This window comes from Pelophylax lessonae (assembly GCF_965119305.1).
Source record: "Pelophylax lessonae genome assembly, chromosome: 3".
NCBI lineage: Eukaryota > Metazoa > Chordata > Amphibia > Anura > Ranidae > Pelophylax > Pelophylax lessonae.
This window is the reverse complement of record NC_138770.1, coordinates 14,799,918-14,820,459: the sequence shown is the minus strand read 5'-3', so window position 1 is coordinate 14,820,459 and position 20,542 is coordinate 14,799,918. Positions and strand designations below refer to the sequence as shown.

General features: G+C 45.6%; 3 protein-coding genes across 3 annotated transcripts in view; 1 reads left to right on the top strand and 2 right to left on the bottom strand.

Annotated features, from left to right (window-relative positions):
• Positions 1-20,542, bottom strand: part of LOC309550227 (uncharacterized protein) — a 1,381,219-nt gene that overhangs the window by 304,008 nt on the left and 1,056,669 nt on the right.
• Positions 1-20,542, top strand: part of LOC309550746 (uncharacterized protein) — a 224,815-nt gene that overhangs the window by 178,659 nt on the left and 25,614 nt on the right. The window lies entirely within an intron of this gene.
• LOC309548731 (uncharacterized protein) overlaps positions 1-20,542 on the bottom strand; it is a gene marked incomplete at its 3' end in the record, with an annotated part of 98,477 nt that overhangs the window by 71,127 nt on the left and 6,808 nt on the right. The window contains exon 4 of the mRNA XM_082248686.1: positions 9,704-9,837. Within this exon, the coding sequence (XP_082104812.1) occupies positions 9,704-9,837 (134 nt within the window). The remainder of the gene's footprint in view (positions 1-9,703; positions 9,838-20,542) is intronic.

Below are 20,542 nucleotides of genomic sequence, written 5' to 3'. Positions count from 1 at the left end.
CAATGAAGCTCTGCAATTTCTCTAAATATTTTTGCAGAGATGATGACACCATCACTACTATGTTGCAATACATTGGTGGATTTGCACTGGATATTCATGTATAGGTGTCACCATTGCACTAATATTATAGATGAAGTGTAGGGCAGTGCTGTATTTTTGGCTTTTTATTGTTGCACGTTAGATGCAGGAACCAGGTAACAAGATTATCTTATTGCTTTTGAGATTTTTTTAGTTGCATGGTAGTTGTTTTACTTGGTTTGTTATGTCCCCTGTGGACTGGTAATGGTAACCAGTGGCCCTGCATATTGGTGGTCAGTGTGCTACCTGTATGCTTGTGCTACATGCAGGGTGCAGGAAGATGCTACGTGCAGGGTTCAGGAGGATGCTCAGTGCAGGGTTCAGGATTCAGGAGGAGGCTACGTGCAGGGTGCAGGGTTCAGGAGGAAGCTATGTGCAGGGTTTAGGAGGAAGCTACTTGCAGGGTTCAGGAGGAGGCTACGTGCAGGATGCAGGGTTCAGGAGGAGGCTACGTGCAGGGTTCAGGAGGAGGCTACGTGCAGGGTTCAGGAGGAGGTTACGTGCAGGGTGCAGGGTTCAGGAGGAGGCTACGTGCAGGGTTCAGGAGGAGGCTCCATGCAGGGTTCAGGAGGAGGCTCCATGCAGGGTTCAGGAGGAGGCTACGTGCAGGGTTCAGGAGGAGGCTACGTGCAGGGATCAGGAGGAGGCTACGTGCAGGGATCAGGAGGAGGCTATGTGCAGGGTTCAGGAGGAGGCTACCTGCAGGGTTCAGGAGGAGGCTATGTGCAGGGTTCAAGAGGATGCTCCATGCAGGGTTTAGGAGGAGGCTACGTGCAGGGTTCAGGATGAGGCTATGTGCAGGGTTCCAGAGGAGGCTACGTGCAGGGTTCAGGAGGAGACTATGTACAGGGTGCAGGGTTCAGGAGGATGCTCTGTGCAGGGTTCAGGAGGAGGCTAAGTGCAGAGGGCAGGACTATTACCTACTTTTTTTCTTCTGTATGTAATGACAGTATACATGTAATTTTCTTGTGTGTGTGTGTGTGTGTGTGTGTGTCTGTGTGTATGTTTTGTCAGTATACGTGTGTAAATTTTTTCTTTGTGTGGGTGTGTCTGTGTAAGGTCACTCACAAGCAGCCTGTATAAAATATATACACCTCACATCTCACTCACACACCAAAGAGACACTACAGGGGATGGTGAGAGACTGCAGACATGAATCAGGAGATATGAGAGACTGCAGACACATCATTACAGGAGATGGTGAGAGACTGCAGACATGGTACAGGAGATGGTGAGAGACTGCAGACATGGTACAGGAGATGGCCAGAGACTGCAGACATATTACAGGAGATGGCCAGAGACTGCAGACATGGTGCAGGAGATGGCCAGAGACTGCAGACATGGTGCAGGAGATGGCCAGAGACTGCAGACATGGTGCAGGAGATGGCCAGAGACTGCAGATATTGTACAGGAGATGGCCAGAGACTGCAGACATGGTACAGGAGATAGCCAGAGACTGCAGACATGGTGCAGGAGATGGCCAGAGACTGCAGACATGATTTAGGAGATGGTCAGAGACTGCAGACATGATTTAGGAGATGGTCAGAGACTGCAGATGTGATACAGGAGATGGTCAGAGACTGCAGATATGATACAGGAGATGGCCAGAGACTGCAGACATGGTGCAGGAGAAACTGGGGACGTCTAGTCACCCTACCCTACCATACCAGACGTCTGGCATAGGAGCCGCAACCTCCTCTCTTGCAGTGCACACCTAGGAGTAGCGTGCGTGCCAACCGCCGGAGAGAGAGCGTGACCACATCACTTCCGTCTACCGATCCCGAGGCTCGGAATGCACATCCGGCGGTTAGCACGCACGCTACTCCCAGGTGTGCACCGCGAGAGAGGAGGTTGAGGCTCCTATGCCAGACGGACGTACTACAGGTTCTTAGTTTATGTGAGTACATGTCTTTTTTATTGGAATAAAGAAATTTTAACGATATTACACTATCGGAGGCTCCTTTTCCCTTCTTCCGTACCCGGGGACTGTACTGGATGTTTTTCCTTACTGAGCTGATACTATATACCCTATGGCGGAGTGAGATCGAGCACAAGGAGGAAGTGCATTAGAAGGGACCAGGTTGCCGGTGTATGGGAGCGATCCCCAATATCGACCCACTAGTTACCCCTGCAGGGGTACGGGAATCTGGTAAGCGCAAGACCCCAGGATTAGGGGAGCACTTTACCTTCCGCCCACTCACTGCACTCCGGGCATAGAGAAAAGAGCACCATAGCCACTTTATATGGACTATATAATTATAGGACTTTTTGGATTCATTCATCAGCTCTGATTGCATGATATTTGGACTGATTTGTTGTGGCGTTCTACAGTGATATCCACTTTTTTTGCTGAATTTGCACAGTTCTTTCTCTCTCACATTTGCACTGTTGTACCTATTTATTGTCAGCTATATTTATCATCTATATTTATTTATATTTATTGCTTGTGACTGTATTCCCATTTTATACTCATTATTGGTATTTTATAGAGTATATATATCCATCTATTTTAATTAATGTCCCACTCCTACAATATCACTCACTTACCAATTGCTTATTGATAAGGTAGATTCTATTGCTACCTGTATTCACTATTGCACATTAATTTTTATATTCACATTATTTATTATTTGCACAATACAGGTTTATTGTGGATTGTGCACACATCTGTTGTTTCACACACATTGTGCAACACACCGATCATTTATTGCACCAAACCTGCACACGTTCACTTTGGGTCTGCACATATTTATTCATTTATATATTCCTTTATACTAACGTGCAGATTGGCCCCCCTAATTTTATTGTTAGTGTTTGTACTTTATATACACCATAACATTTTTTATTTGTTTATCTTTTATGTTTATCACATAACTTGGCTACACACAAATTTTAATCTACTTTTTACCACGCATATTTATATCGAATACACATACACACTCCATACCAATTACGAGTGATTTATTTATTATTTATCTTTAGGAGTGACACAATAATATTTAAACAATTAGATTTCCCGAACACCCCATTAGGTAGCGCCAATCACTTCCTCACCCTATCCATATATTTGATGCTTCCCTTTTAGGGTCGCATTTTCTGAAGTGGGCAGCAGCCAAGTGTGGTGTTTTTTACATAATCTCCATACACTCTTTATCCTAAGCGCGGATTTCTTTTACCATTTTTTACGGTGATTGTAGCCGTATTTGTTCCTTGCAGCAAAACAGTTGAGTTCTCTCGGTGATGTTTTGGTGATTTGCTCTAACAGGTAACTTTTCAGGACCGGCCTTCAGGGTGTTCTCCCTTCATCTTCTTCCCAACAGTATCAGTATTTCTTGCTAGAAAACTACTTAGAACCCCCAAACATCTCCCTTGGATGGCCACACTGCTGGAAGTGCGGAGACCCTGGACCGGAGGTGGAGTTTCCGCCATTAGTGACTCTGAACGGCCATGGCGTCAACTAAATGGTTTCTGAAGTATTTACGTTTATTTTTTAGATATGGCTGCCGGAGCACTTCTGATCACATGTAAAACGACAGCTGTAATACTTCCGGTCACTCGCAAAATGGCGGAAACTCCACTTCCGGTGCGGATTTTCTTTACTTTCAGCGGTGTGAATATTTAAGGCAGTTCGATTCTCAAGTGTGGCAGGGGCGTTTACTATGAGGATTGTCTAAGTATATACTCATAGTCAATGTCACTCAGTCACACGACATTGGTCAGAAATATTTGTGCAGACTGAGCTGTGATGTGTTTTGAGGGTCTCAAATACGAGCTTGAATGTGTTTTCATTTTCATTGTGAAAGAATAATGAGGGAGGCAGCAGATATGGAATGATGGGGGGGATAGTCTTGCAGAAGCACTTCTGATAGATTGTGATGTGAAAGTTTTCCTAATAGAATACAAGCGTAATAATGAGGGTATGAGTTTGTGGACTCTGAGTTAGGAAAGGGAATTTTGGAGCAATATTGTGCTTAAGAAATCGGGAAGATGTAAAGGCAGTATTTATTTATTTATAAAAACAAAAAAAGTTTGTATAGCTATTCATCCAGTGAAACTGTTGGTACATTTGCTCAGCAAAATCAAATGTTTCCCTGAAAATTCCTCTACAGATCGATTGTTATTCTTTAAGTAAAAATACATTTTTGGGAAATACTGCACTAAGGCCACTGGATGGAGCTGAGGATCATAGGAAATTTTAGCCTGCTAATAACCGGTTCCATTGTCAGCCCCAATCCTTGTGACATCATCACGTTGATGCAGTCATTTACATCCTGAAAGGTCCCAACCCTTGAACAGCCAATAGTAAGTGTCCATGTCACCCATAGATGTGGCTAACCACAAAAGGACCCTCATGCAGTTCAGAAGATAGAAGGACCCATCCTCAGATTTGGGGCTTTTTGTGTAGTTTTTAAAAAGAAAAATCTGCTGCAGCAATAAGATAGATGAGTGGGAGGTATTGCCTTCTGTTACATAACATAGATTTTCCAAGTATTATGAGACACGTAAACCTTTTCCTGTGTGTTGTCTTATGCCTCTGTAAATTTCTCTGACATTATCTCACTTTCTTCCTTATATAAAATGTGATAAGTTCGAATAAATTGATACCTACTGAAAATAATTTATTAAAAACAAATCTTTCGAAAAAAAAAAAAGAACCCCCAAACATTATACAATTTTTTTTTATTTTAGCAGTGGCCCAAGAGAAAAAAATGGCGGTCATTGCAATTTGTTATGTCACACGGTATTTGCGAAACGGTTTTTCAAATTTAGGGGGAAAATAAACTTTAACCATTCCCTCAAATGGACATACCCATACATCTTTGGGGTTCAGTGGTAATAGTGGGGTGGTGGGTGCACCTACAGGCATCATCCCGGTATCATTTTGTTCAGCCAGTGATTCTGTACAAGGCAGAAGTGATCTGAGTGGATCATTAGGCACCTGATCACTTCTGCGGGTGGTGGAAGGAGGTTCCATCCCCTTCCCACCGCCTCTCCCGGGCTCTCCGGTCACATCACGGAGGTCAGGAGTGATGTGGCCGGCGGTGATGGCTGCCCTGTACACAGAGATAGGAACTGACATCATTCCCCTCGCTCTGTAACCCTGGAGACCAGGAGCGGCGAGTATTCCCCACTTCCGGTTCTGCCCCTTTGTTTACCTGGCCACCAATCTCGGTCTGATAGGCTGCCGGGGGGACCAGAGGAGAGATTTGGAGCTGTAATAGACCCCCGCTCTCCCCATAAAGAGGACCTGTCATGCCCTATTCCTATTACAAGGGATGTTTACATTCCTTTTATTAGAAATAAAAGTGACCAAAAAAATGTAAAGGGAAAAAAAAAAAAAAAAAAATATTTTTTTTTTAATAAAATAAACATTTAAAAAATAAAAACTTAAAGCGCCCCCGTCCCCGTGTACTTGCACGCAGCAGTGAACACTTATTTACGTCACGCCCACATATGTAAACAGCGTTCAAACCACACATGTGAGGTATCGCCGCGAATGTTACAGCTAGAGCAATATTTCTACCCCAAGACCTCCTCTGTAGCTCTAAACTAGTAACCCATTAAAATGTTTAAAGCGTCACCTATGGAGATTTTTAAGTACCGTAGTTTGGCGCCATTTCACAAGTGTGCGTAATTTTAAAGTCTGACATGTTAGGTATCTATTTCCTCGGCGTAACATCATCTTTTACATTGTATTAAAAAATTGGGCTAACTTTTCTTTTTTTTTTTAATTGATGAAACAGTTTTTTTTTTTTGTTGTTTTAAAAATGCGTTTGAAAAATGGCTGCGCAAATACCGTGTGACATAAAATGTTGCAACGGCCACCATTTTATTCCCTAGGGTCTCTGTTGCAAAAACAATATATAATGTTTGGAGGTTCTGAGTAATTTTCTAGCAAGAAATTATGATTTTTACATGTAGGAGAGGAGTGCCAGAATAGGCCTGGTATGGAAGTGGTAAAAATTGCCCATGCTCGTGGAATTGCGACAAACTACGGTACTTAAAAATATCCACAGGCGACACTTACAAAGCCTTCACAGGTTACCTGTTTAGAGTTAGAGGTGTTCTAGTGCTAGAATTATTGCTTTCACTCTAATGATCGTGGAGATACCTCACATGTGTGGTGTGATTACTGTTTACATATGCATGTGTGACTTACGTATGCGTTCGCTCCTGTGCACAAGCACCGCGCAGGGATGGGGTCTCTTTAAATGTTTTTTTTTTCTATTTTACTCTTTATTTTTACACTGTCCCTTTTATTTTTGATCACTTTTATTCCTTTTACAAATAATGTAAACCTCCCTTGTAATAGAAATAAGGATGACAGGTCCTCTTTATGGAGACATCTGGGGTCAAAAAGACCCCAAATCTCTTCTTTAACTTTAAAAGGAAAAAAATGATTTATTTCCAGCCTGAACCAGAAGTGACGTCATGACGTCGCTCTGGTCCTCCAAGGCCATAGAGGCGATGAAAGAGTTCCACTCTTTGATCGTCTATGAGAGCAGCCAGCCGCACCATCGGATCGTTTTCCAGGCAAAAACAGTAAGCCCAAAAAACACCGGCAAGCGGCAGGAGGGGGAGGAACATCCCTTCCTGCTGCTTCGGAAAGCTCATCAACCGCTCAGAATGGTTACATGAGAAAGCCAGCCGCCAGCTGGAAAAACCAATACAATGATAGCTTCAGCCATAACCCTGGTAAACCACAACGTATACAATGAGGACACCAACAATGGGTCCACTGACACAAACCATGGGGCACAATTCCTCCCACTAACACCAATGATGGGGCACAATTCCTCCCACTGACACAAACAATGGGGCACAATTCCTCCCACTAACACCAATGATTGGGCACAATTCCTTCCAATGAAACCAAAGATGGGGCATTGTTTTTTCCCACTGACGGGACCCTTTCTGCTCCCAATGGCCACAGTCCGCCCCCCCCCCCTACAATCTGAAGGACAGTAAAGTGGCTCTTTTGTTTAGAAAGTTTGGAGACCCCCGGCTCTAGAAGAACACTACTATGAGCTCCAGAACTCTCACGCAGAAGCAAAAAATTGTGTTCACACAAATGGGTATGTAGCAGGATTCCCAGCCATTTTGCTGGATGTGGGTCCACCTGGGTTACCGCTAGCAACAACAGCACATTTAGGCATGTTCTCCAAGTGTTAGCACTGAGACAAGAAACAATCCAGTACCTTTGGGTTTTTATATTTATTTTGAACTTGGATGGGAGAAGGGATGAATGGGATACTCCTCTGGCTCAACTATGCACAATTTGAGTGGGACAACTGAAAAATGCCTATTGGTGCTGACTTGACGCTGGCTGGATGCCGGTCAACGCCGGTTGACGGTGGGTAACGCTGACTTGCTGTCTGTTAACGCTGAACTGACTTCTGAGACTTTCTTGTGGCACAAAGTCCTAGTTAAAGCTTTCATTAGCACTCTTTGCTGAGGTAGCTACTTGTAGGTTTGCTGCATTGCTTAACTCTTCAGGGCCCACACCGGCACCCTCTTTCACACACTGATCTTCAGGGCTTAGACTCTGGCACCCCCCTTTCTAAGCCTTCTCTACTGGTTAGCTGGCTTCTGGATCCCTCTGACCTTCTGCAGTGGTCCCCTCTCCTAGGCAGACCCCTGGGCAGTTTCCAGTAGTCACGACACTGCTTTCCTGGAAACTTCTGCCCCAGCAGCTCCACTCGGTCCACAGCACACTGGATCCCTCTCTGCAGCTCAGCTCAACCTACTGTACTTTAGGCCGACCGCCAAGGACGCTTTCCTCACGCTAACAGGAGAAGAGACAGCCGTCACCCTCCTCCTGGGACTCTGCTTTCCACCAAAGACCCCTGTCATGTGCTCCCCTCAGACTTATATCTCATCCCAGGATGCATTGCGGCCAGTTCCGCCCACTGGGACTGATATGAGCTCTGGTGTGCTATTGATTAGGTTTCCTCCACTGTCCAACAAGAGCCCTAATTGGACACAGTGGGGAGACTCCCCAAGCTCAACAGACACACCTGGAAACACATGACAGCCTGGCTGAACAATCAGACCCCTCTGATAAGAAGGCAGGGCCTCCCTAGGAAGGTGCTACAGGTACATTGAACTTATATCAAACTGTTAGTAAAAACCAAAACCCAATATCTCATAAGTACAGTATATATATATATATATATATATATATATATATATATATATATATATAGCACCCTCGTAGTTAGGTGCTAGGTAAAAGGCATTTATTTGCTCTCCTGCTTATCACGGAACATGATTTCTAGTTATGCCTGGTATATGTGTCAAGGTGTGATTCACTGGATCTAAAGGAAGTGTCCCCACTGTATCCAATAGGGGAGCCTGTTGGACAGTGGAGGAAACCCAGCCAGTGACACACAGGCTTTTGTGGCTGTCTCAGTGGGAAGGCACTACAGCGGTGCATCCTGGGATTGGTCATAAAAGCCAAGGGCACATGTGACAGGATGTCTTTGGGTGGGAGGCCAGGTCCCAGGAGGAGGGTGACGGCTGTCTCTCCTCCTGTCAGAGTGGAAAGCGGTCGCAGGCCTAGTGGATCAGAAGTGTGAGGCTGAGCTGTGAGGTCCTGTGGAAACTGACAGTGGAGCAGTGGCAGGGATTCCTGTGAAAAGCAGTGTCTGTGAGTACCAGGGAGCTTGCCAGGGGTCTGCCCAGGAAGGGGACCACTCCAGGGAAAGTCAGTGGACAAGAGCCAGCATACACATCGAGTAAGAAAGGGGGTGCCAAGTTAGACCCTGAAGAGAAACCTAACATATAGTTCACCTTTGAAATCTTCACCTCAGTGGCAAAGTGAAGCAGCGGCCTTGCCGCACACATTACAGATAGTTATCCTCAAGTTTGTGCATAGTTACTAGTTGTAGGATCCCACTCATCCCTTCTCCCATCCCAGTTCTAAATAAATACAAAAAGCCAAATCCCCTGGACTGTTCATTGACTGAGCAAAGTACAGAGTGATAAGATTTTACAAACTGTTGCTATGGGTAACCCAGGGGAATCCATTCTCAGCAGCTCCCAAGGGGGCAGTGCTACATCTATATACACACACATCTATTTACAGTTACTAATGGAGATTACACATAAACTCCTCATGAGGCAACAGCAGAAACACACAGGAAGCTCGGGTTGTCACCTTTTCTTCAAGCCAAACCCGAACACTTTAGCTGCGCTCTGCAAAATTTTATTTTTAAGGGGGAACACTGTAAAAAGGAACTCTAATGTAAGGGGGTTCCTGCTCACCAAACCTCCCACTTACATCAGAGTTCCCAGCATTCCCCATTAATTAGGGTTCCCAAAGCCCCCCTTACATCAGAGTCCACAGAGCACCTCTTAAATCTTACCTTAGTGTACTCACTTACTTGGAGGCACGAGAGAGAAGGGAGAGAGGGCAGGGACTTCAGTCACAGACATTGGATGGTGAGCTCACTCACCCGAGGATGGAGGCTCAGGCATCGAAGCCTTTCATCCACAATGTATCTGCCGGTTGCTGAGCTTCAAACTTCCAGCCCACACATCCCTTTCCTGAGGCACAGAATGCCAGGGATTGGAGTGTGGGTGGGCAGACAGAGGGGTAGGGGTGGGAGGAGGAGGAATAGACCAAGCCCTTTCTTCTCTCCTGTCCATGTATGGGGGTGGGGCCGGTGTGCACATCTATGCACTCAGGGGTTGTGGTAGTTGGGTACTTGGTGAGCCACAGTCCATTCTGAATATTGTGGCCGAGTTTCAGGTGGCCTGAAACCCAAACACATGATTCAAAACCCAAACTGTCCAGGTGAATCCTTGATAGGTGGCAACCCTACAGGAAGCACCAGCTAAGTGTATGTAGCACTGCCCCTTTAAGGGCTGCTGGTTGATGGGTGTTCCTCAGCACTCCTATGACCCTGTGAACCGTCCAGCCCACTGACACTTTAGGTTCCAACATTTCAATAATAATCTAATAGGACACACTGACACCATTAGAATACTGTTTGGTTATTTTACTTAAAAGGTAAATCATTATAGCTTATTGATAACAAATATGTCTTAGCAATAACAAAGTGTAGCAGTATCAGTCAACTGAACCCCACTTAACACAAGGAGGCTCAATGGAGTGACACCATTAATGTGAAAACACAGCAAAGGAAAGGATAATAGATCACATGGATATTGCAACCTTACTATGCATCAGCTTTAATTGTCAATTTTATAGCAACATGCAGTATCTCACAAAAGTAAGTACATCCCTCACATTTTTGTAAATATTTTATTCTATCTTTTCATGTGACAACACTGAAGAAATGACACTTTGCTACAATGTAAAGTAGTGAGTGTACAGCTTGTATAACAGTGTACATTTGCTGTCCCCTCAAAATAACTCAACACACAGCCATTAATGTCTAAACCACTGACAACAAAAGTGAGTACACCCCTAAGTGACAATGTCCAAAATGGGCCCAATTAGTCATTTTCCTTCCCCGATGTCATGTGACTCATTAGTGTTACAAGGTCTCAGGTGTGAATGGGGAGCAGTTGTGGTAAATTTGGTGTTATCACTCTCACTCTCTCATACTGGTCACTGGATGTTTAACATGGCACCTCATGGCAAAGAACTCTCTGAGGATCTGAAAAAAAGAATTGTTGCTCTACATAAAGGTGGCCTAGGCTATAAGAAGATTGCCAAGACCCTGAAACTGAGCTGCAGCACAGTGGCCAAGACTATACAGTGGTTTAACAGGACAGGTTCCACTCAGAACAGGCCTCGCTATGGTCAACCAAAGAGGTTGAGTGCACATGCTCAGCGTCATGTGCAGAGGTTGTCTTTGGTAAATAGACGTATGAGTGCTGCCAGCATTGCTGCAGAGACTGAAGGGGTGGGGGGGACAGCCTGTCAGTGCTCAGACCATACGCCGCACACTGCATCAAATTGGTCTGCATGGCTGTCGTCCCAGAAGGAAGCCTCTTCTAAAGATGATGCACAAGAACGCCCGCAAACAGTTTGCTGAAGACAAGCAGACTAAGGACATGGATTAATGGAGCTATGTCCTGTGGTCTGATGAGACCAGAGCAAACTTATTTGGTTCAGATGATGCCAAGCATGTGTGACGACAGCCAGGTGAGGAGTACAAAGACAAGTGTGTCTTGCCTACAGTCAAGCATGGTGGTGGGAGTGTCATGGTCATGGGCTGCATGAGTGCTGCCTACACTGGGGAGCTACAGTGCATTGAGGGAACCATGAATGCCAACATGTACTGTGACATACTGAAGCAGAGCATGATCCCCTCCCTTCAGAGACTGGGCCGCAGGACAGTATTCCAACATGATAACGACCCCAAACACACCTCTAAGACGACCACTGCCTTGCTAAAGAAGCTTAGGGTAAAGGACTGGCCAAGCATGTCTCCAGACCTAAACCCTATTGAGCATCTGTGGGGCATCCTCAAACGGAAGGTGGAGGAGTGCAAGGTCTCCAACATCCACCAGTTCGGTTAGGTCATCATGGAGGAGTGGAAGAGGACTCCAGTGGCAACCTGTGAAGCTCTGGTGAACTCCATGCCCAAGAGGGTTAAGGCAGTGCTGGAAAATGGTGGCTATACAAAATATTGACACTTTCGGCCCAATTTGGACATTTTGACATACGGGTGTATTCACTTTTGTTGCCAGTGGTTTAGTCATTAATGGCTGTGTGATGAGTTATTTTGAAGGGGCAGCAAATTTACACTGTTATACAAGCTACTTTACATTGTAGCAAAGTGTCATTTCTTCAGTGTTGTCACATGAAAAGTAAAATATTGAGGGGCGTACTTACTTTTGTGAGATACTGTATATTAGCGGATGACTTTAGCTGAAAACCTCTGATGTAAAGTCTAGTAATATCTAATCCTCGCTAATAATGACTCAATATTATAATAACCGGTCCCCTTTAAGACAGCCTGTGCTGAGGTCCCTTTCCTAGCAAGGCCTTGCTAAGTCTTCAAGGGCAGTTGGAGCTCTTATCACTCTTCAGCGTGATATTTGTAATCCCAGGATAATAGTGTATGTATGTTACTATCTGCAGTTAGTGTGTCATAGAGGAAGATTTATACTTGTGATTAGGATGTCACCAGGCACTCCTCCGTCTGTCAGTGTCCACCTGTTAATCTCCTGCAACCCAGGCGATGTCCTCTCCCATGCTCCTGCGTCACGGGGATGATCAGCGCTCGGTTGTCCCAGTCAGTCAGTTCAGCTTCACGCTGTCTGATTACCAGCATCCGCACCACTGAGGATGGATTCCTCTCTCTCTCTCTAGGCCGCATGCCCTGGGCCTCCGTCACCAACAGTGTCCCAGCACACCTCTCAGGCTGACCTCTCCTCACTGAGTCCCGGAAAGCAAGCGAGCGCACTCACTGTCTAGCAGATAGGTTTGTTGACTCTCCCATGATCCTCCACTCGCCCAATGCTCCCTGGCAGTATAGTTTCCTCGGCAATCCAAACAACAGTCTCCATTCAGTTTAGAACTACGTAAATCTCCCACAATCCAGTTCGCACACTTCCTGTGAAAGCTCCTTATCTGCAAGCAGCCTTAAAGGGACACTCTAACAATCTCAACATAACGGCAAACCTGAATATATATGTGTATATATATATATATATATATATGTATATACAGGGCTCAAAATTTAAAGTCCTGAGCTACTAGCCAGGCCTTAAGGGTTACTCGCCACCAGTTGCCCCACCCAACCCCTACCTTGCCTCACCCCACCCCTAATTCCGCCCCTAAACACGCCCTCATAAATTATCTCAAAATTACACTGTTAAATGTTTTTGCATTAATGCAGAAGTTACAAAAATAAATATCAACAACAATGTTTTCAGTGCCCATCAGTGCAGCCTCATCAGTGGTCATCAAGGGTCTGGAGGGCGGGGGGCTGAAGAGATCTGGGGGGGGGCTGAAGAGAACTGGGGGAGGGGCTGAAGAACACTAAGGGGCTGGAGGGGGGGACTGAAGAGCACTGGGGGGCTGGAGGGGGGGGGCTGGAGAGCACTAAGGGGCTGGAGGGGTGGGCTGAAGAGCACTGGGGGGGGGGGCTGGAAGGGGGGGCTTAGGAGCACTGGGGGAGCTAGAGGGGGGGCTTAAGAGCACTGGGGGGGGCTGAAGAGCATTGGGAGGGCTGAAGAGCATTGGTGGGGCTGAAGAGCACTGGGAGGGATGAAGAGGGGGGTGGCTGTACAGCACTGGGGGGCAAGCAAAAGAAAAAAAAGAAGTTGGATAGGAGGAGCGGTGGGGCGGCTGCATATAGAGGAATATAAAGGAATTGATCTTTCCCTATTCCTCCTGCAGCTGCTCAATGCCTGCAGAGAGGAGAATCAGGCATCCAGCTGGAAAGATCAATTCCTGTATATGCAGCCGCCCCACCGCTCCTCCTATCCAGTCACACAGGGAGGCTGCTAAATCCTTGAACACTCACCTTCTTCCAGACCCTGCGAGCAGCGCAGCACAGACCGAGGCAGCAGCTTGCCTTCACATGAGATGATCGGCGCGAGTACCGGCTTGACACCCCCCATTGGTATTCCACTGCTGGCCAGATAATGTCAGAGTGGCGGATCACCCCGCTGTAACAGCTTCAATTGTAATTGCCGGGCGCTCGCCGACATGCACAATCCCGCCTCCTAGCCCGGCTCCTTTGATAGACGTCACACGTCTTGGTTGGCCAGGTGTTCTGTCTATCAAAGAAGCCGGGCTAGGAGGCGGGACTGTGCGTGTCGGTGAGCGTCCGGCAATTACAATTGAAGCTATTACAGCGGGGTGATCCGCCGCTCTGACATTATCCGGCTTTCCTCTCCTCTCTTCCCCTGAGCGGTTCCCAGAGCTTGCCCTACATCATTTTCCACTCGCAAAATGCGAGCAGGCGAGTGGAAAATTTGAGGGCTGTATATATATATATATATATATATATATATATATACAGTATGGTAGTCTGATCCCAGCTACATGTAGTATTCTGGTTAAAGAGTTTTAATAGCAAAAAATTAAAACACTCACTTGAGGTAAAATATACAAGTGCTCATCTGATGTCAGAGTCTGTGGATCCTCCTAGAACCGTCTTGTAGGACTGCTGTCATCTGTTCTGGCTGCTGGGCAGAGAGATGGCTGGCTGGGGAGCCTGGAGGAGCCCCAAGAAGCCACGCTAACCAGCATGGAAGGCACAGCGGAAGTGACATCACCAGAAGGATAGGCGGTACCAGATGAGAAGATAAGCAAGGCTATGCGCTCAGAGTATTTGGCTCCTTCTACAGGGCTTTCCTCTTAGTCTATACAGAGCCAGTCACAAGGACAGCAGCCATAGGTGGTCCTGTGCATTCCTTTATTGTACCCCCATAACCAAAGACCAGTGACATTTTCTGGATTACCCTCTACCCTGATCATTGGTATTTTTAGATATTTATTGCTGGCTGGACTATATATAAACTCTGTGTGCCACTATCTCCTTTCTCTATTAGTAGAAACACAGGATCTCCATCTTCCTTACTAACAGAATGGTGATCTGCCTTGCTTACATTGGCAGACAACTGTTTCGGCTCTCTAGGGCCTTGGTCCTCAACCCTGGCCCTCAGGGCCCACTAACAGGCCAGATTTGCAAGATAACTGAAATACATCCCAGGTGATATAATTTGCTGCTCAGTGATTGCAGTACTCTAGTCTGCATCTCCCCAAGGTAATACTTAAAATCTGGCCTGTTAGTGGGCCCTGAGGACCGGAGTTGAGGACCACTGCTCTAGGGAATGATTGCCGGGTGCCGACGGACACCGTATCTACCAGACTTGCTGATTGGCTCCTGCTGTGTCCAGCGGGAGCTGGGCGGCGGCAGAGCGTATGCCTGCCCCAGACCCGGAAAAGCAGATGTGATTCTGTGCAGAATGGCCGCCCTACCGCAGTACATGTATGGGGGTGGTCAGAGCAGAATGTCTCCCTGATAAAGAGGCTATGACCTGGTGGATTACATGTGGAACTCCTGGGCCCAGCTGAGGACAGTTAGGGACTTAAGATTGAAGATGTGGTGGATGTCTCCTTTTGGTTTGGGAACTGTGGACAGAGAAGAACTCCTGGAACTCTTCTGGCCTTAGCTCAGTGAGATAGAGTTTGGAAGACTAATGTCATAGACAGGTTGCCAAAAAGTTTAGGGCTTTAGAAAGGACCTCCAATGGCTGTCAATGTGGTGCCTTCTCCACTCTCCATCTCACTAATAAAACCCCAATGGATGACTCTCTATGAACTGATCACATTCCAATCACCGATCATCTAATCATTGGTAAAAAAGAAGACTCGGCACAGAATATTGTACGAAGAGTTTTTATTGTACAAGATCAGAATAAGCGATTACCACACAGTAATGATATGAATAAAATAAAGCTTAAATCTTTTATCATAGAATTAACAAATGTGTCAAATGTATTAATAATCATACATTGGTTGGACCAATAAAAAGCCGGCTACTTCCATAAATCAAAAAGGAGCAACAACATGAAGCAACCAATAAAAAAGGTTCACCAATGGAAGATAAAGGATTAACATAAGGGCTCCCAGCTGCCTGCCAACCCCACAGCGGGTCAGAGGGCGATGCGGGTGTAAACCAACCCCGAGTGGACTGTGGTGGTTTCACATTTGTTTATGGACTAAACAGTTCCACCTATTACAATCCAGCGTCCATTTCCCATAGTACCACCAGGGGGCGTACTCTGATGTTTCATTAGATTTCCTTTATTTTTACACTTTCCCCCCCTTTGAACATGAAAACAGAGCCTAATAATAATATATATATATATATATAAGTGTGAATTCTTTGCGTACATAAGGAGTGAAACATTTTCCGCACTCTGAACATGAAATAGGACGCTCACCTGTATGAACTTTCTGGATTTTAAGAAATAAACCTTTGTTTGGAAAACATTTCCTGCACTCGTAACATCAAAAAGGAGCTCACCTGTGTGTAAGTAGGTGTTCTTTCTTAGTTAAACAAAATTAGAGACGCTCGTCTGTATGAACTTTCTGGTGTCTAAACATTTGAGTGCAAAACATTTCCCGCACTCTGAACATTAACAGGGAAGCTCACCCCTGTGAATTCTCTGATGGCGGAGAAGGTTTCCTTTATACTTAAAACATTTCCCGCACTCTGAACATGAATAGGGACGCTCCCCTGTGTGAATTCTCAGGTGCTGAAGAAGGTATCTTTTTTGACTAAAACATTTCCCGCACTCTGAACATGAATAGGTAAGGTCACCTGTATGTATTCTCTGGTGGCTAAGAAAGTTTTTTTTATCATTAAAACATTTCCCGCACTCTAAACATAAAAAGGGACGCTCACCTGTGTGTATTCTCTGATGGCTAAGAAGGCTTTCTTTATGATTAAAACATTTCCCGCACTCTGAACATGAATAGCGATGCTCCCCTGTGTGTATTCTCTGATGACTAAGAAGGATTACTTTCTGATTAAAACATTTCCCGCACTCTGAACATGAATAGGGACGCTCCCCTGTGTGAATTCTCAGGTGCTGAAGAAGGTATCTTTTTTGACTAAAACATTTCCCGCACTCTGAACATGAAAAAGGTCGCTCCCCTGTGTGAATTTTCTGGTGCCTAAGAAGGTTTCCTTTGTGCCTAAAACATTTCCCACACTCCGAACATGAATAGGCAACCTCCCCTGTGTGTATTTTCTGATGGCTAAGAAGGCTTCTTTTTTTACTAAAACATTTCCCGCACTCTGAACATGACAATGAATTCTCTCTTGTATGAAGCCCTTTATGGTATAAAGAAGATTCCCTGAGATGAGATGGTTTCCCGCACCCGGCGGCACTGTCAGATATTCGAGGACTATGTGAGGTATCAGGAGATTCCAATGATCTCCTCCAATGGTGAGGTCTGTCATGTATATTATGAGGAAGGGGATTTACTTCTGGAGAAGATGCCATGTCATTATCTTCTGTAGTCACATCTTCCTCCGATGTCCTTCTATTCCCACCACAGAGTCCGTCTGTCAGAAGACAAGAAAAATTACCAAGAGTTTTCCACACTCATATACACTGCTCAACACTTTATAATCAGAGTATAGCATCAAGTCAGGGAAACTCCTGCTGGGATATTCATCTGCTCAGTCAAGTAGCAGAGGGGGTTGTTACCAACAGGTGCACTAGATGGGCAACAATGAGACGACCTCCAAAACAGGAATGGTTTTACAGGTGGAGGCCACTGACATTTTCCCTACTCATCTTTTCTGAGTGTTTTTTCCTAAATCAGAAAAAGTTTTATTATAAAGAAAGAAAAGTCCATTCCATTCGGTACACAATATTTCCGCTTTGTACAGTCATAGACACAGCGATCGTAACCTTCATATATAGTCACTCCTGCATGTTTCCATTCCCCACCTCCACTGACTCCACCCACTCCACCAACATCTCACTGACTCCACCCACTCCCCCAACATCTCACTGACTCCACCCACTACCCCAACATCTCACTGACTCCACCCACTCCCCCAACATCTCACTGACTCCACCCACTCCCCCAACATCTCCTTGGCCTGCGCCTTATCCCGTTCCCTCCTGTTTATTCATTCCTAGGACTTTTTTTTTATTATAAATTTTTATTGATTTTTAAACATAGAAGTAAAAATAACACAAAAATACAGACAAGAAACAAACAAAGCAACTAAATCAACTCCCCATCCCCCCAACCTCAGTGCAATGCTCATGTACTACAATACTTATAGGAAAATACAAAAGGAGAACCTCCCAGGAGAACCTCAATGCGGCAGTGTCTCCCCCACACAGACTCTCACCCAGGTCCATACCCCAACCTCCCCCACCCTCTCACCACTGCTTGTCGTCTGCTAGGCATAGACTTTATTTGTTACCTCCCTAAGTATCAGGGGACCTCAACTCACCCCTCTAAGGTGACCGTCACCTTCACCGGTGGGAGACCACAATCACCTCCGAGAAGAGTAGATGGCCTCTCAGTCCAACCCTGCCATATAACGCATCCTCTATTCAGGTATGTGACTTTGTAAAATGGCCGCATCGTGTTCACTGGTGACTTCCAATACTCCACCGATGGCGCTTCGGTCTTCCTCCAATGCAGAAGAATAGCCTTGCGTGCATAGAACAGAGTAACCGACAATAAAATTCTTTGTGCTCCAAGCGGTGCCATCTCCTCCACCAAACCCAGCAATCACACTGTCAGCGTCAAAGGTGCCCTCAATGTGGTCCTAGGACTAATCTTTGAAGTGTTAATTCTTGTGGACCAAGGCCAGGGGTATCCAACCACATGTCCCACAACTTTTCAAATTTACCCGGACATCCTCATTTTTTAAAGATGTAGCACCCTCCTAGTCAGGTGTTAGAGATTGAGTATAGTTTTGTCTGCCTATCAGAGGAGCAGCAGGTAAATTCTATATTGCACTCTGCTTATCAGGGAGCAGGATCTGTGAGTTAGGTCTGCTCAGTGTGCCCAGTGTGTGATTCATCTGGTCTAAGGGAGTGTCCCCAGCTGATCCAATGGGGAGGCACATTGGATGCTTGAGGAAACCTGGCCAATGACACACAGGCTTTTGATACAGCCCCAGAGATTGGCACAGATAGGTTGTCTCAGTGCATTGTGGGGCAGGGTATAAAAAGCCACGGGCACATGAGGTAGAAGGGGGAGGGTGGGGATCCCCCATCCCTTGCCTCTTTCCAACCACAACCCCACATAGGCACACGCTCATTTATCCGGCTCCTTGCTGGTGAGCGTCTTAGCATTTTTTTTGCTATCTCTTAGTAAATTGCGGCCTCTCTCTGTGGGATTTCCCCTTCTCTTTCACTTTCTCATATTCTTTGCTTGCCTGACTTTCCTTTCTTCCTCTCTCATACCATCTTTGCCTCCTCTTTTTTTATCTCCATTCTCTTCATACCCCCGCCCCCCCTTTGCCCTTTTACTTACCCTCCACCTACCTCTTCCTAACCTCACTTCCCAACCTTCCCCTCGCCCTTTTTAAACACATGGATAACATCAGGATCCTCTCGATCAATGCTAAGGGACTTAACATCCCGGAAAAGAGGCAAATTTTGTTGAACGATTTAAACAATCTAAAATTGATATCACCTTTGTACAGGAGACCCACTTCAGGGATGACAAGCTTCCACTATTTAAGAAGGAGTTTTTCCCCTTGGCCTAGCACTCTACTAACCCGGAGGCTAAATCAAAAAGAGCCTCTATCATTTTTTCTAGTACGGTACCATGGACACTGCGCGCATATTCTAATAGACCCCAATGGCTGATTTCTGTTTCTGAAGGGCAATGTTGGTGACGTCAGAGTGACTTTGACCACCTATTATGCTCCCAACAGCCAGCAGGATGAGTTCATTACTAGAGGTATGGAGAAGCTCCTGGAGTTCTCTGAGGGTCAACTAATTGTTGGGGGAGATTTTAATATCCCTCCGATTCCTTCGGAGGATACATTTCTGGGATCCTCCTCTGTCCCCCCCTGGAGTCCGCAAACATATTGCAAAGTCCCTCCATAGTGCACAATTGATAGATGTGTGGCGCCTGATGCATCCCAGAGAATGAGACTATTCTTTCTATTCCTCACCTCACCAACTATACTCTCGTATAGACTATTTCTTGATGCCGCATTGTCAACTACACACAATCCCGTGACTCTTTAATAGGCTCTATTACATGGTACGACCATGCCCCTGTTATACTTTCTTACGCACTAATTGACTTTCGAAGGTCAAGAACCCGAATGTGGAGACTAAATGAAAGCCTACTCCAAGATGAGACTGTTTTGACAGGTGTAGAGAATTAGACCATTTCTTTCAGACTAACACCATTGCAGATACTGACCCCGGAATCATTTGGGAGGCACACAAGGCAGTGATTCGTGGGGTGCTCATAAAGCATGGCTCCTGGATCAAAAAACAGCGTACAGCACAACTAGACTCCTTATCCCAAGCTTTACATGCATTGGAGTCTCATCACAAACACGCTCTGTCACTCTCCTCAGAGGTAGAACCTATGACTCTACATAGGCAAATTAATGACCTTTTACTTTACAAAGCTAAGGCAGCCATGCAAATTTGTCGTAAAATGTCATATGAGTCGGGAAATAAGTGTGGCAGACTATTGGCTAGATCCCTCCAAGAAGAAACCTATTATCTCCCGCACAGGTCAAAAAGCCGCGTTACCTAGACATATCGCAAGAATTTAAATCCTTCTATGCCTCGCTCTATAACTTACAAACCCCAACAGACCCATATAGAGGAATACCTGCTCTCTTTCTGGATGCCCTGGTTGTCCAACACTGACAGTAAATCCCTAGAGGATCCCATCACCTTGGCTGAACTAAAACAGGCCATAGGTGGTTCCAAAGTGGGGAAGGTTTACCATCCAATATTATAAAACACTCTTGCCGTCACTTGGACAGTTTATGGCTGACATGTTTAATAC